This window comes from Oncorhynchus kisutch, linkage group LG19 (assembly GCF_002021735.2).
Source record: "Oncorhynchus kisutch isolate 150728-3 linkage group LG19, Okis_V2, whole genome shotgun sequence".
Lineage (NCBI taxonomy): Eukaryota > Metazoa > Chordata > Actinopteri > Salmoniformes > Salmonidae > Oncorhynchus > Oncorhynchus kisutch.
The window spans coordinates 48,134,154-48,148,282 of NC_034192.2; the positions used below are offsets into that span (position 1 = coordinate 48,134,154).

Genomic DNA, 14,129 nt, shown 5'->3' on the forward strand with positions numbered 1-14,129 from the left:
CAGACCTGCTGTTTTCAACTCTCTAGAGAGTCTCTAGAGATACTCTTAATGATCAGCATGAAAAGCCAACTGACATTTACTCCTGAGGTGCTGACTTGCTGCACCCTCGACAACTACTGTGATTATTATTATTTGACCATGCTGGTCATTTATAAACATTTGAACATCTTGGCCATGTTCTGTTATAATCTCCACACGGCACAGCCAGAAGAGGACTGGCCACCCCACATAGCCTGGTTCCTCTCTAGGTTTCTTCCTAGGTTTTAGCCTTTCTAGGGAGATTTCCTAGCCACCGTGCTTCTACACCTGCATTGCTTGCTGTTTGGGGTTTTAGGCTGGGTTTCTGTACAGCACTTTGAGATATCAGCTGATGTACAAACTGCTATATAAATACATTTGATTTGATACAAGTACTCTTGTATGAATACTCTAGCAAGGGTACACCTGGTTGGGAAAATATGGCTTTGTGAACTAACTAAAGAGAAACTACCCATTCCCAAATGGGGTAGATTGCTGGACACTGGATGGATCAGACACGTCCATCTATGTTTGTTTTGTGATACAGCTATGATAGTGGATACTTTGTCAATAACAGACGCAAATATTTGTAATTATAACGGATGTGATATCCTACCGCACGGCCGCACAGTAAACCTCAGATGACCAGTCATCAGGGAATACAACAGGAGAGGGTCAGCTAAATCATACATGATAACCATAATGACGGCATTTGTTTGTTTGTCACACATGGAAGGGAATGATGTTTTCCCTGAGTGTCCCCTGCCTTTTCCTGTTTAGGTTCTCAGCACTCTGTATGCCGTTTGCTGCCGCAAGTAGCTGCCTTCCCTCATTTTGGACGGTTACAAAGTCCTAAATGAGGGATGGCACTTTATCCCAACACAGTGCACTACTTTTGCCCAGAGTAATACACTACATAAAGAATAGGGTGCCATTTGGACTGCAGACAGACATTCATAGATATTGTGATAGTAGATGACAAAGGTTGGTTCCCATGTTTGAAAAGTTTATTTTAGTAGTAGTCCTTTATGGCAGTAAAAGACAGAACACTTAAAAGTTTGCAGTCCCAACATGCAGAACAATCATTAAATGATATTGAAACAAATTGAAAAGTGCATTTTTTTCTGTAAAGTGACCCACACTTGAGGGAGAATCAAAGTAGTACAATAAACACTTAACCGGAGAAGGTTTTAGTCCATTCATGCAGCCCACAACTTTTACAGACAAAAAGCAACAGTCCAAGCCTTCCACGACCACTTTCACATCAGAAGACTCACATTCAGCATTTTGGAATTGTGACAGCAGTTGACATCTAATCAATCGAAACAGAAAAGTATAGCGTAACAAATACATCTTTACTGATACCCTCACTTAAACCAGGAAGAAACACAAAAAGGTTTGTAGTAAAGTAGAGGTACACTGCATGAGAGACAAAAACCTAAACAAGTTACAAACATGTAGACCCAGAGAAAATACACTGAAACCAATAACCAGATAATACCAAAATATCCACTATTGGAAAGGTAACAGAGTGCGTTGTGCAACATCTCCTGTCAAGCGAGAGCCTTAGCGTCAGAGCCCAGGACCCCCAGGGCTGAGGTCTGGCCATACACAGAGGGCCATACAGCAGCAGACAGTACACCATAATTATACCTGGAGTCATGCAGACAGACCAGAGGAGCAAGCGACACCACACACACAGTCAGTCACCCACACATCCTCAAACATATACAAAAACACAGTCAAAGAATGCAAAAGGAGACCTGAGGTTCTAAGGGCTCCCAGTCTCACACAAATGACACAGACATGCGTATGTAGAAGTTACCCACAGTAGAAGAGGTTACACACACACACATGCACATGCAGATGGCGGATTAACGCACACACATACACACGCAGCCGGTATGGAAACCGATCTCCCATAGGGAGAAGAGAACAAACACAGTTAATTATTAAATAAACAAAGCAGGTACTATAATGACAATAATAACAACGAGACATTTAAGAAATATATTTTTCGGCATTCATTTGGGCATTCTTTTTTTTGTCTGAGAGAAAAAAAGGAAAAACATGGACAATTATTCATTACAAAGCAGGTCAATGCAAAAATTCGTACTTCTCCAATATAAAAATACAAATTCTCAAAATAACTATAGAGAAAGTCGTTTTGATACTGTGTGGAGTTTCCTGGCAAATTTTCTCTCTCCCTTAAGCTAATGGCACTTATGTTAGAAGGATAAACTCTCTATTCGAAGGGAAAATACGTTTTTGAAAGAAGAGCCGCCAGTGTAAGCATACGGAAATTCAACAAGATCATCATACAGCCACCCCCAAAACACTGGGTAGAAAGAAAGCAACAATGGAGCCTGTGATTTTATATATACCACTTTACTTTTTACCACATTGTGTACTGGGGAGCAATATATGGGGGGGGGGGGACAATGAGCTCATCTTGCCAATTAGTGGGTAGAGCACTGTTCTAAACTAGCTAGCTAGGATATCTTACGTATTCTAATCAGGGAAAAAGTCAGGCACCATTGTGATTGTTGCAGCCGAGTAATGTGTGGAATGCAATTACTTGTATAGAGCAATCAAAGTGCTGTAATAAAATGGTGGAAATTGGACGAGTTGCAAGCGGCTATCATTAAAAAAACGACTCAACTTGGGCACGATAACTACATCATTCTAAAATAATAACATTTAGAAGAAAAACAAACAAGTATGGCTGAAGGCATGAACAAATGTAAGGCCTTTTTATACAGTAGAAGTGCAAAACAACAACAAAACAACAAAATGTCTGTTCTGAAGTGGTCCATTCAGAGCTGGAATAGACTCAGGAGTGTCAATATTCTTGGTTGAGTTTTTTTAAATTTTATCGAAGTTACAGCCGACTTGAAAGAGATTGCATTTAAAACTGCTATTTCGCAATCTGCATTTACAAACAAAACAAAATATTTGGTGGGGTGGGTCAAAATCAAATCTGGATTATTCAGTCACCAATTAGAGTACACACACAACAGTTTTGACGATTTTGGAGCAAACTAAATATTTTTTGGGGTCTATTTATAGGAATGGAGGAGATATTAAGAAGTGAAACCTCTTCATTAGATAGAGCAAGAACAGAGGAACTTCAGACCACAGACTGCTAAAAATGCAAGCACAGTGCTCATGTCTGCTGGACACACAACTACAGCAGTGAATACTTTTTGAACACTTTTTTGTTCCTATTTTTTTCCCTTTTTGAAGTACAAGACATCCCTCTTTCTTTTCCTTTATCATGTCCAATATCCTGCGATGCTCGGGCTGGGGTTATCCGGAGACTTCCCCGTCAGGTTCAAATCACCGTCGAAAACGGCTGTGGCTCTTAAAAGGCCAGCCGGGCAGAGAGGGGTGTGGTTTCACCACTCGTTGGTCCGCTGTTTGGTGGTGTCGTACGCCCGGATGACCTCCGACTGGGACACCACTCCGTTCTCGTCTTGAGAGAAGGCGTAGCCATCTGCAAGCAGGACAGATGGACAGAGTGAGAAACGATGGCTGACGTTCAAATTCCAAACGTGATTAGAAAGAAGAAGTAAACCATTTCGGAACAAAAGCAGAAAACTCATAAAACACTTTTTATAAACTGAATGAAAACGGATTAAAGAATGGCTTTAAAAATAAACCAAGAAATAACTTATAAAATTACATTGACTGAAACATTATTTTTGTGTTGTCTTTCAAGCTCCCCAAGAAGCTTGACCAGTGCTAAGCGGGGGAGGGGCAGTCATGTTACCTGACACCTCTCTTTACTTAGCTACACAGCCAATACCTACAACTACGGGAGGTCTTATCCTAACCTTTGACCCCCTAACTCACCTTTAGGTCTCAAATGATTCAGTCACTACCTGCAGGCCAGCAGATGAGTTCAAAAGGCCCGGTGAGGGGAGTGCATTGTGGGAATAATATTGCAGCATTTAATGAATCGTTAAATATGTGTAACCACCACTCACATACAGTTGAAGTCAGAAGTTTACATACACCTTAGCCAAATACATTTAAACTCAGTTTTTCACAATTCCTGACATTTAAACCTAGTAAAGACTCTGTCTTAGGTCAGTTAGGATCACCACTTTATTTTCAGAATGTGAAATGTCAGAATAATAGTAGAGAGAATAATTTATTTCAGCTTTTATTTATTTCATCACATTCCCAGTGGGTCAGAAGTTTACATACACCCAATTAGTATTTGGTAGCATTGCCTTTAAATTGTTTAAATTGGGTCAAACATTTTGGGTAGCCTTCCACAAGCTTCCCACAATAAGTTGGGTGGATTTTGGCCCATTCCTCCTGGCAGAGCTGGTGTAACTGAGTCAGGTTGTAGGCCTCCTTGCTTGCACATGCTTTTTCAGTTCTGCCCACAAATTTTCTATGGGATTGAGGTCAGGGCTTTGTGATGGCCACTCCAATACCTTGACTTTATTGCCATTTTGCCACAACTTTGGAAGTATGCTTGGGGTCCTTGTCCATTTGGAAGACCCATTTGCGACCAAGCTTTAACTTCCTGAGTGATGTCTTGAGATGTTGCTTCAATATATCCACATAATTATTCTTCCTCATGACGCCATCTATTTTGTGAAGTGCACCAGTCCCTCCTGCAGCAAAGCACCCCCACAACATGATTTGTGCTTCATGCTTCAATCAAATGCTTCAATCAAATGTATTTATATAGCCCTTCGTACATCAGCTGATATCTCAAAGTGCTGTACAGAAACCCAGCCTAAAACCCCAAACAGCAAGCAATGCCGGTGTAGAAGCACGGTGGCTAGAAAAAAACTTCCTAGAAAGGCCAGAACCTAGGAAGAAACCTAGAGAGGAACCAGGCTTTGAGGGGTGACCAGTCCCCTTCTGGCTGTGCCGGGTAGAAATTATAACAGAACATGGCCAAGATGTTCAAATGTTCATAGATGACCAGCAGGGTCAAATAATAATAATAATCACAGTGGTTGTCGAGGGTGCAACAGGTCAGCACCTCAGGAGTAAATGTCGGTTGACTTTTGATAGCCGATCATTCAGAGTATCTCTATCACTCCTGCTGTCTCTAGAACGTTGAAAATAGCAGGTCTGGGACAGGTAGCAAATCCAGTGAACAGGTCAGGGTTCCATAGCCGTAGGCAGAACAGTTGAAACTGGAGCAGCATCACGGCCAGGTGGACTGGGGACAGCAAGGAGTCATCAGGCCAGGTAGTCCTGAGGCATGGTCCTAGGGCTTCACGGTTGGTATGGTGCTCTTTGGGATGGAAGCCTCCCCTTTTTCCTCTGAACATAACGATGGTCATTATGGCCAAACAGTTCTATTTTTGTTTCATCAGACCAGAGGACATTTCTCAAAAAAGCACAAACTTTGTCCCCATGTGCAGTTGCAAACCGTAGTCTGGCTTTTTTATGGCAGTTTTGGAGCAGTGGCTTCTTCCTTGCTGAGCAGCCTTTCAGGTTATGTCGATATAGGAATCGTTTTACTGTGGATATAGATACTTTCGTACCTGTTTCCTCCAGCATCTTCACAAGGTCCTCTGCTGCTGTTCTGGGATTGATTGGCACTTTTCGCACCAAAGTACGTTCATCTCTAGGAGACAGAACGCGTCTCCTTCCTGAGCGGTATGCAGTTGCGTGGTCTCATGGTGTTTATACTTGCTTACGATTGTTTGTACAGATGAACGTGGTACCTTCAGGCATTTGGAAATTGCTCCCAAAGATGTGAGGGACTTGTGACGCTCTACAATTTTTGGGCTGATTTGTTTTGATGTTCCCATGATGTCGAGCAAAGAGGCACTGAGTTTGAAGGTAGGCCTTGAAATACATCCACAGGTACACCTCCAATTGACTCAAATTATGTCAATTAGCCTATCAGAAGCTTCTAAAGCCATGACATCATTTTCTGGAATTTTCCAAGCTGTTTAAAGGCAGTCAACTTAGTGTATGTAAACTCCTGACCCACTGGAATTGTGATACAGTGAAATGTAAGTGAAATAAACTGTCTGCAAACAATTGTTGGAAAAATTACTTGTGTCATGAGCAAAGTAGATGTCCTAATCGACTTGCCAACTTGTAAACTTCTGACTTCAGCTGTAGGTCACAGCACACAGGGGAGGAGAGGTGGGTACAGAGGGCTTTTCACACTATTGAGCTGAACCAAACTGTACTAAGATGGCCTGGTTACAGATCCACCATAGTTGCTGAAAGCCTGCTGAAAAGGACAATGTGTTTTGGATCGGCACGATACTGTGAAAAGGGCATTGGTTGGGTTTCTAATAGAGATTGGGGGGGTTTTCGTTTCTCTACAGGTAAGAACGTCAAAATAAAAAGGGGTCACAAGAACGATCCCTTCCCCACCTACGAGACAAACAGGGGTCACACAAGAACAATCCCTTCCCTGCCTATGAGACAAACAGGGGTCACACAAGAACGATCCCTTCCCCGCCTACGAGACAAACAGGGGTCACACAAGAACGATCCCTTCCCCACCTACGAGACAAAGAGGGGTCACACAAGAACGATCCCTTCCCCACCTACAAGACAAACCCCTTCCCCACCTACAAGACAAACAGGGGTCACACAAGAACGATCCCTTCCCCACCTACAAGACAAACAGGGGTCACACAAGAACGATCCCTTCCCCACCTACAAGACAAACAGGGGTCACACAAGAACGATCCCTTCCCCACCTACAAGACAAACAGGGGTCACACAAGAACGATCCCTTCCCCACCTACGAGACAAACAGGGGTCACACAAGAACGATCCCTTCCCCACCTACGAGACAAACAGGGGTCACACAAGAACGATCCCTTCCCCACCTACGAGACAAACAGGGGTCACACAAGAACGATCCCTTCCCCACCTACGAGACAAACAGGGGTCACACAAGAACGATCCCTTCCCCACCTACGAGACAAACAGGGGTCACACAAGAACGATCCCTTCCCCACCTACAAGACAAACCCCTTCCCCACCTACAAGACAAACAGGGGTCACACAAGAACGATCCCTTCCCCACCTACAAGACAAACAGGGGTCACACAAGAACGATCCCTTCCCCACCTACAAGACAAACAGGGGTCACACAAGAACGATCCCTTCCCCACCTACGAGACAAACAGGGGTCACACAAGAACGATCCCTTCCCCACCTACAAGACAAACAGGGGTCACACAAGAATGATCCCTTCCCCACCTACAAGACAAACAGGGGTCACACAAGAACGATCCCTTCCCCACCTACGAGACAAACAGGGGTCACACAAGAACAATCCCTTCCCCACCTACGAGACAAACAGGGGTCACACAAGAACGATCCCTTCCCCACCTACGAGACAAACAGGGGTCACACAAGAACAATCCCTTCCCCACCTACGAGACAAACAGGGGTCACACAAGAACGATCCCTTCCCCACCTACGAGACAAACAAAAAACATACAAAAAGATCAGCGAAACAAACAGAAATAAATCCAATTAACCAATAAGGCCTGAGGGGTTGTGGTATATGGCCAATATACCACGGCTAGGGCTGTGTCCAGGAAATCCGCTTTGTGTCGTGGCTAAGAACAGCCCTTAGCCGTGGTATATTTAAGCAATAAGGCCCGAGGGGGTGTGATAAATTGACAATATACCACGGCTAAGGGCAGTTCTTAACCACGACACAACACGGAGTGCCTGGACACAGCCCTTAGCCGTGGTATATTGGCCATATATCATAAACCCCCAAGGTGTCTTATTGCTATTATAAACTGGTTACCAACGTAATTACTGCAGTAAAAATAAATGCTTTGTCATACACATGTTAATCGGTCTGATATACCACGGTTGTCAGCCAATCAGCATTCAGGCCTCGAACCACCCAGTTTACAATCCAAAATAAAACCCATCTGTTGTCTTATAGCTTCTATCTAGACTACTATGAGATTTTTATTAGATGGGATGTGACTGTCCTTTAGGGTGCACCATAAAAAGCCCCTTATTCTCTATATAGTGCACTACATTTGACGAGAGCCCTATGGGCCCTGGTCAAAAGTAGTGCACTGTAAAGGGGAAAGGGTACCATTTGGGATGCAAATATAGTGGTGGGGGGGGTTGTATTAGCAGGTGGAGAGACCAACGGGGGAACAGTGGGATGTTTTGTGTTACTTAATGAGGTTAACGACAGGATCATGTATGTGGATGTCATGCTGGCTAATGTGGAACATGGATATCAAATTGTAAAGAGCGGTGGGATCAGCAGAGTATTAGCACTTCTCCAACGCTGAGGCACCCTATTCCCAAATGGCACCCTATTCCCTGTGCCGTACACTACTTTTACCAGGGCCCATAGGGTGTCGTTTAAGAAGCAAGCGGAGTCCCCTTTGAAGCTACTATATATATATATATATATATATATAGAATCCCCATAGCATGGAGCTATGTATCCACATAGGAACTACACTCAATTCAAAAGCCTGTCTTGGTGTGTTGGACCAGTGCTGCTAGAGAGAAAATGGGTCTCTTTCTCTGAGAAAAACAGCATGAGTGCTTTCCTTCAGGTCAGAGTGTGAGGTGTGTGCATGTTTTAATATTGTGTGTGTGACTTACGTAGCAGATTCTGCTGCATGGAGTCCGATCGGTACATACTGACAGTGCTCTTCTTGAAGACGTTCTTCAGGAGCTGTGCCCTCTCCGTCAGGCTGCAAAGACAGAGACCAAGAGACAGTGAGTGCCACGGTGAGCCCTTCAGCCAGATTTAACCACTCATACATCAAGCCCTCTCTCTCACAGTACAGTCCTCCACAGGACAGAGGAGAGACCAGCCAACTGCACTTCCTGCTGAGGAGAGACCAGGCATGGGGGAGAGGAAGAAGGGGTGGATTCTGTGTGTGTGTGTGAGAGAGAGAGAGTGTGCATGTGTGGTGTGTGTGTATATAATTGTGTGAGTGTGAGAAAGGAACTGAGTGAGTGCATCTACATGCGTCCGGTCCAGGGCCAGGTTCCTAGCCTGCTGGGCCTGGGCCTGTGGCCAGATAGGGGGGTTCACTTTCAGCTGGCAGGAGATTTCACACTGGTCTGATCCATGCTAATGCACTCCACAGGCCATCGATGGGACCCGGCTAACTGATCGCTGTGTCCCAAATGGCACCCATTTCCCTATGGGCCCTGGCCAAATGTAGTGCACTATACAGTGCCATTTGCAACGCAAATCATCTCTGGGAGTTTAGCTCAAGATGCAAGTCTCTAATTAGCTGGAGGCTCCATAGTACACTACAGTCTCTCTTCACACAGTTTCAGAGGGAGAGAGTCATGTTCCAAGCATGTATAACAGCCTGGATGGATGGCCTGGAGCAGAGTTCAAAGAGTAGAGGTAAGAGTGAACCGTATAGTATACAGTAGGCAGACCGTGATTACACCATACGTACTAAAAACAGGGAAGCCAAGATAAATATTACTGAATCCTCAGGGGGTAAATACACATTTAAACTTTTAGAAGTTATAGACTAAGTCAAGTGTTGTACATGCGGTGTATGCAGTAATATAAAGAGTATTTGTGAATTCATGAGATGGAGAAAAGTTAGATGTTCTGGTTGTAAACACAGCAAAAAAAAGAAACAGCCCTTTTTCAGGACCCTGTCTTTCAAAGATTATTTGTATTTTTACAAATTATCCAAATAACTTCACAGATCTTCATTGTAAAGGGTTTAAACACTGTTTCCCATGCTTGTTCAATGAACCATAAACAATTAATGAACATGCACCTGTGGAACGGTCGTTAAGACACTAACAACTTACAGACGGTAGGCAATTAAGGTCACAGTTATGAAAACTTACTACACTAAAGAGGCCTTTCTACTGACTTTCTAGGGTCCCTGCTCATCTGAGCAAATGTGCCTTAGGCATGCTGCAAGGATGCATGAGGACTGCAGATGTGGCCAGGGCAATAAATTGAAATGTCAGTACTGTGAGACGCTTAAGACAGCACTACAGGGAGACAGGATGGGCAGCTGATTGTCCTCGCAGTGGCAAACCACGTGTAACAACCCCTGCACAGGATCGGTACATCCAAAACATCACAGCTGCGAGACTGGTACAGAATGGCAACAACAACTGTCAGAGTTACACCAGGAATGCACAATCCCTCCATCAGTGCTCAGACTGCCCCGTAATAGGCTGAGAGAGGCTGGACTGAGGGCTTGTAGGCCTGTTGGTAAGGCAGGTCCGCACCAGACATCACCGGCAACAACGTCGCCTACGAGCACAAACCCACCGTCGCTGGACCAGCCAGAACTGGCAAAAAGTGCTCTTTACTGACGAGTCGCGGATTTGTCTCACCGGGGTGATTGTCGGATTTGCGTTTATCGTTGAAGGAATAGGAATGAGCATTACAATGAGGCCTGTACTCTGGAGCAGGATTGATTTGGAGGTGGAGGGTCCGTCATGGTCTGTCACAGCATCATCGGACTGAGCTTGTTGTCATTGCAGGCAATCTCAATGCTGTGCGTTTCATGGAAGACATCTTCCTCCGTCATGTGGTACCCTTCCTGTAGGCCATACTGCTCGTTCTGTGCGTGATTTCCTGCTGACAGGAAGGTCAGTGTTCTGCCATGGCCAGCGAAGAGCCCGGATATCAATCCCATTGAGCACATCTGGGACCTGTTGGATTGGAGGGTGAGGGCTAGGGCCATTCCACCCAGAAATGTCCGGGAACTTGCAGGTGCCTTGGTGGAAGATTGGAGTGACATCTCATAGCAATAACTGCCAAATCTGGTGAAGTCCATGAGGAAGAGATGCACTGCAGTACTTAATGCAGCTGGTAGCCACACCAGATACAGAGTGTTACTTTTGATTTTGACCCCCCCTTTGTTCAGGGATACATTATTCAATTTCTGTTGTCCACATGTCTGTGGAACTTGTTCAGTTTATGTCTCAGTTGTTGAATCTTATGTTCATACAAATATTTACACGTTAAGTTTGCTGAAAATAAACGCAGTTGACAGTGAGAGGACATTTCTTTTTTTTGCTGAGGTTGTAAGGGTACTGTGAAGGATAAAAGCTAACCTACAAACAAAGCATTTTCAAGTCTGCGCCCCAAATAGCACCCTATTCCCTATATGGTGGGACCTGGTCAAAAATAGTGCACTTTATAGGGAATAGGGTGCCATTTGGAATGTCCTCTTGGAAAAGGAGGGAGGTGAGAAAAGGGTGAGAGACGGTCCAGTACCTCTTCCCATGCACCAGGGCTCCTGGGTCCTTGGACAAGGCTTCCAGCTCCTGCACCTCATCCACCAGGGTTTTAAAGCACACCTTCTTCACACTGGCTCAAAAGGAGCAGACGTCACCAACAGGCATTCACAACCACAGCGTTAGATACAACACTATTCCTTATATTATTATACAGTAGGATTATATTGTATCTATGTAACAGACCATCCCAAATTAGTCCAAGATGCTTTCTCAAAAATGTACATGCAATCTGAATCAATTCTGCATATCAGAGGCAAAGTAGACCACAATTAGCTTTTAGTTGCTGCTTCAATCTGCTGTAAATGTGATTCCTCTGGATTTCCCAGAACTATGAGACAGTTTAGGTATCTCAACTCTGAATCAAAGTCTCCCAATGACCTCAATTAATAATTTCATTCTGAATGGTCCACACCTATTTAAACTCTGAATCGGACAGTATTAGAATACATATCTTGCTATGAATCAAATAACTATAAAATGTTACACTGCATGTTATTTATTGGTGGTCTAAATAGTTTCTCAAGACATTTCTCCTAGAGCAGAATCTGCAAAAAAGTTACACCTGCATGTCTGAGACCGGTTTAGTATTTATTTAGTATATTTCCCATTTCCTGATTTATTTATTTTTAAGCTGACACTAGAATACATTTCTGAGTGACAGAGTGAGGGCTTTGCATAGGTGCTTTGTTGTGTTTCTTGTGGGACTGGAAAAAAATGCCTAGAGTGTAAAATAAAGTTATTAACCGGTTCCCATGTTTTAAAAATAACAGTTCTGTTTCGGAACAATATGAATCTCTTTCTTTTGCGGTTCTGATTGTTTCTCGGGAAAAAATATTTTACGCTTTTCGGTTCTGTTCACTGAAACGGTTCCAACCACGGCACCACATGGATCCTATAAATGACTTCTATATGTAATTGTACATGTGATCTAAGGAATTTCCCGTGAGAAGGACATGTGGATGGGGTGGTGGTGATGAGAACTCACACTTTGTAGGCCACGTCAAAGACCAGGGAGGTGACAGGGATGAATATCAGGCCCATCCAGAAGACTCCCGAACTGAACATCATGTCCGCCTGAGACACACGCACATACAGAAAAACAGGAACACATTCCTTAGGTCATTGCAGACAAAACAGGGCTCAGTAGGTGCAGCAGTAAAGGCTCAGATTGCTTTAGGCAGTCTTGTTACATCTTTTATAACAACCAAATTACCCACAATAAACAAATGAATAGGCAAAATAATGACATGGATCAACTCAGTTTGACAATACATGGTAATCCACTGTGACTAAATGACACGTTGCTGTTTGGGTTTTAACTATGATCTTGAGAAACCTGGGGCTAAGGAAGTAGCTTTGGCAGTGAGTTACTGTGGTGCTCTTTACCAGGCTAGGCAGTTACTGTGGTGTTCTTTACCAGGGTAGGCAGTTACTGTGGTGTTATTTCACTCTCCAAACAGACCAATGGGAATCATGTCCAAATCCCTTATTCCAGTTATTCCCTATCAGTAGAGAAACCTTTGGGTAAAGCTCAATTTCTGACAAGGAAGAGGTATTGGACAACATACCTGTGGACAGAGTGGAGCGGGGGGTGGGGTAGGGTGTAGCTGATCTAAGGTCAATTTTACATTCAACCCTCAAATGATTAAGGTAAGCATGTAGCTAATCCTAGATCTGTGCCAAAAGGAAACTTTTAGCCAGAGTGGAGGAAATACAGTAGGAAACACTTCTTCATACTTGTCATTACATTTTCAATGGCATTTTTGCCCTAACCCATTCATTTCCCATCCTGGTGGCAACTGTTAGCTACAGTGACTGGCCTCAAGAGCAGGTGGGGAATGACAGTGCAGCGGAGCAGGATGCCTCCTCAGCAGACAGGCCACTGGTGAGGTGTCAATGGGAAGAAGGGTGAAGGGGATTCTCAACTCGAACCCCGAAACCCATCTCCACTAGCACCACTATAGTTATTTGATGATGCCTGAAGGGCGTTCACTCGATCCTCAGTACAAGGAAAGAGAAACATTAGAAGGGGATAGCAGTAACACATGAAAGTCCACTGAGTTCAGTTCTAAAAGGTAGTCTTTCCATTGACCTATTCAAAGATGGTGGGCAACTACAGCTGTGTATGTTCCATTTGGTCTGGCGGGGCGGAAACAGAGAGGAATCCTCTTGGCTCGGGCCGTCACATACAGCCGTCTGCGCAGGGCTGTGTTTGCTTTGGCCTGGCCGCTGTGAAACTATCGGTCATTACATGTCAAAAAGCAAAACACACGCCTCCTCGCATCAGTAATTTGGGCAGTACATGCTTGTGCCAGTTGTTCAAACCGCAGGGGCCCCCAGAAAAGGGTCTTCCTGTAATTAGGAACAGGCCGGACCCTGGGATGGCGCCTTAGGAGACACACAGACACGGATCAATGTCAAAGTTATCAAAGGGTTCAGGTGTTCCTAAATGAGCTAATCTGCTCTCCATTATCAGGCAAACGGACTATGATGTCTGACAAAACATCGGGGAAAGAGGAAATCCCAAATGAGTGGAAATCAAAATGGCTTTTTCCAAATGTTTGAAATGATATTGGAATGAATGGAGCTTTTCTATTTTGGCCAGCAGTGACCAAAATACAAGTAGAGGGAAAATTACATTAGCGCACAGGACATATTCACGTCAAGTTTGAAGTTAGGCAGTCCCGGGTAGAAACAGACTTTTCTTTATCGTAACGCCAACTTTAATTATTTTTGTTTTCATCCAATGTATCACACATTTTAATAGCCGCATTTAAAGTGTCTAGAAAAAAATACAAAATAAACCGCGGACAGTGTCTCAGCACATTAAATACAATAAATTGAAGTCAACGAGCATGGAAAATAAACCA

The 14,129-nt window shown here is 43.9% G+C and overlaps 1 protein-coding gene across 6 annotated transcripts in view; it reads right to left on the bottom strand.

Moving 5' to 3' along the window:
• Positions 1-1,003: 1,003 nt before the first annotated feature.
• atp8a1 (ATPase phospholipid transporting 8A1) overlaps positions 1,004-14,129 on the bottom strand; it is a 193,421-nt gene continuing 180,295 nt past the window's right edge. For all 6 annotated transcript variants that reach the window (XM_031798420.1, XM_031798419.1, XM_031798418.1 and 3 more), the window contains 4 exons: positions 12,245-12,333; positions 11,237-11,329; positions 8,620-8,711; positions 1,004-3,514 (listed from right to left, as the gene is read on the bottom strand). In XM_031798420.1, the coding sequence (XP_031654280.1) occupies positions 3,417-3,514; positions 8,620-8,711; positions 11,237-11,329; positions 12,245-12,333 (372 nt within the window). In that variant the 3' untranslated portion in view covers positions 1,004-3,416. The remainder of the gene's footprint in view (positions 3,515-8,619; positions 8,712-11,236; positions 11,330-12,244; positions 12,334-14,129) is intronic.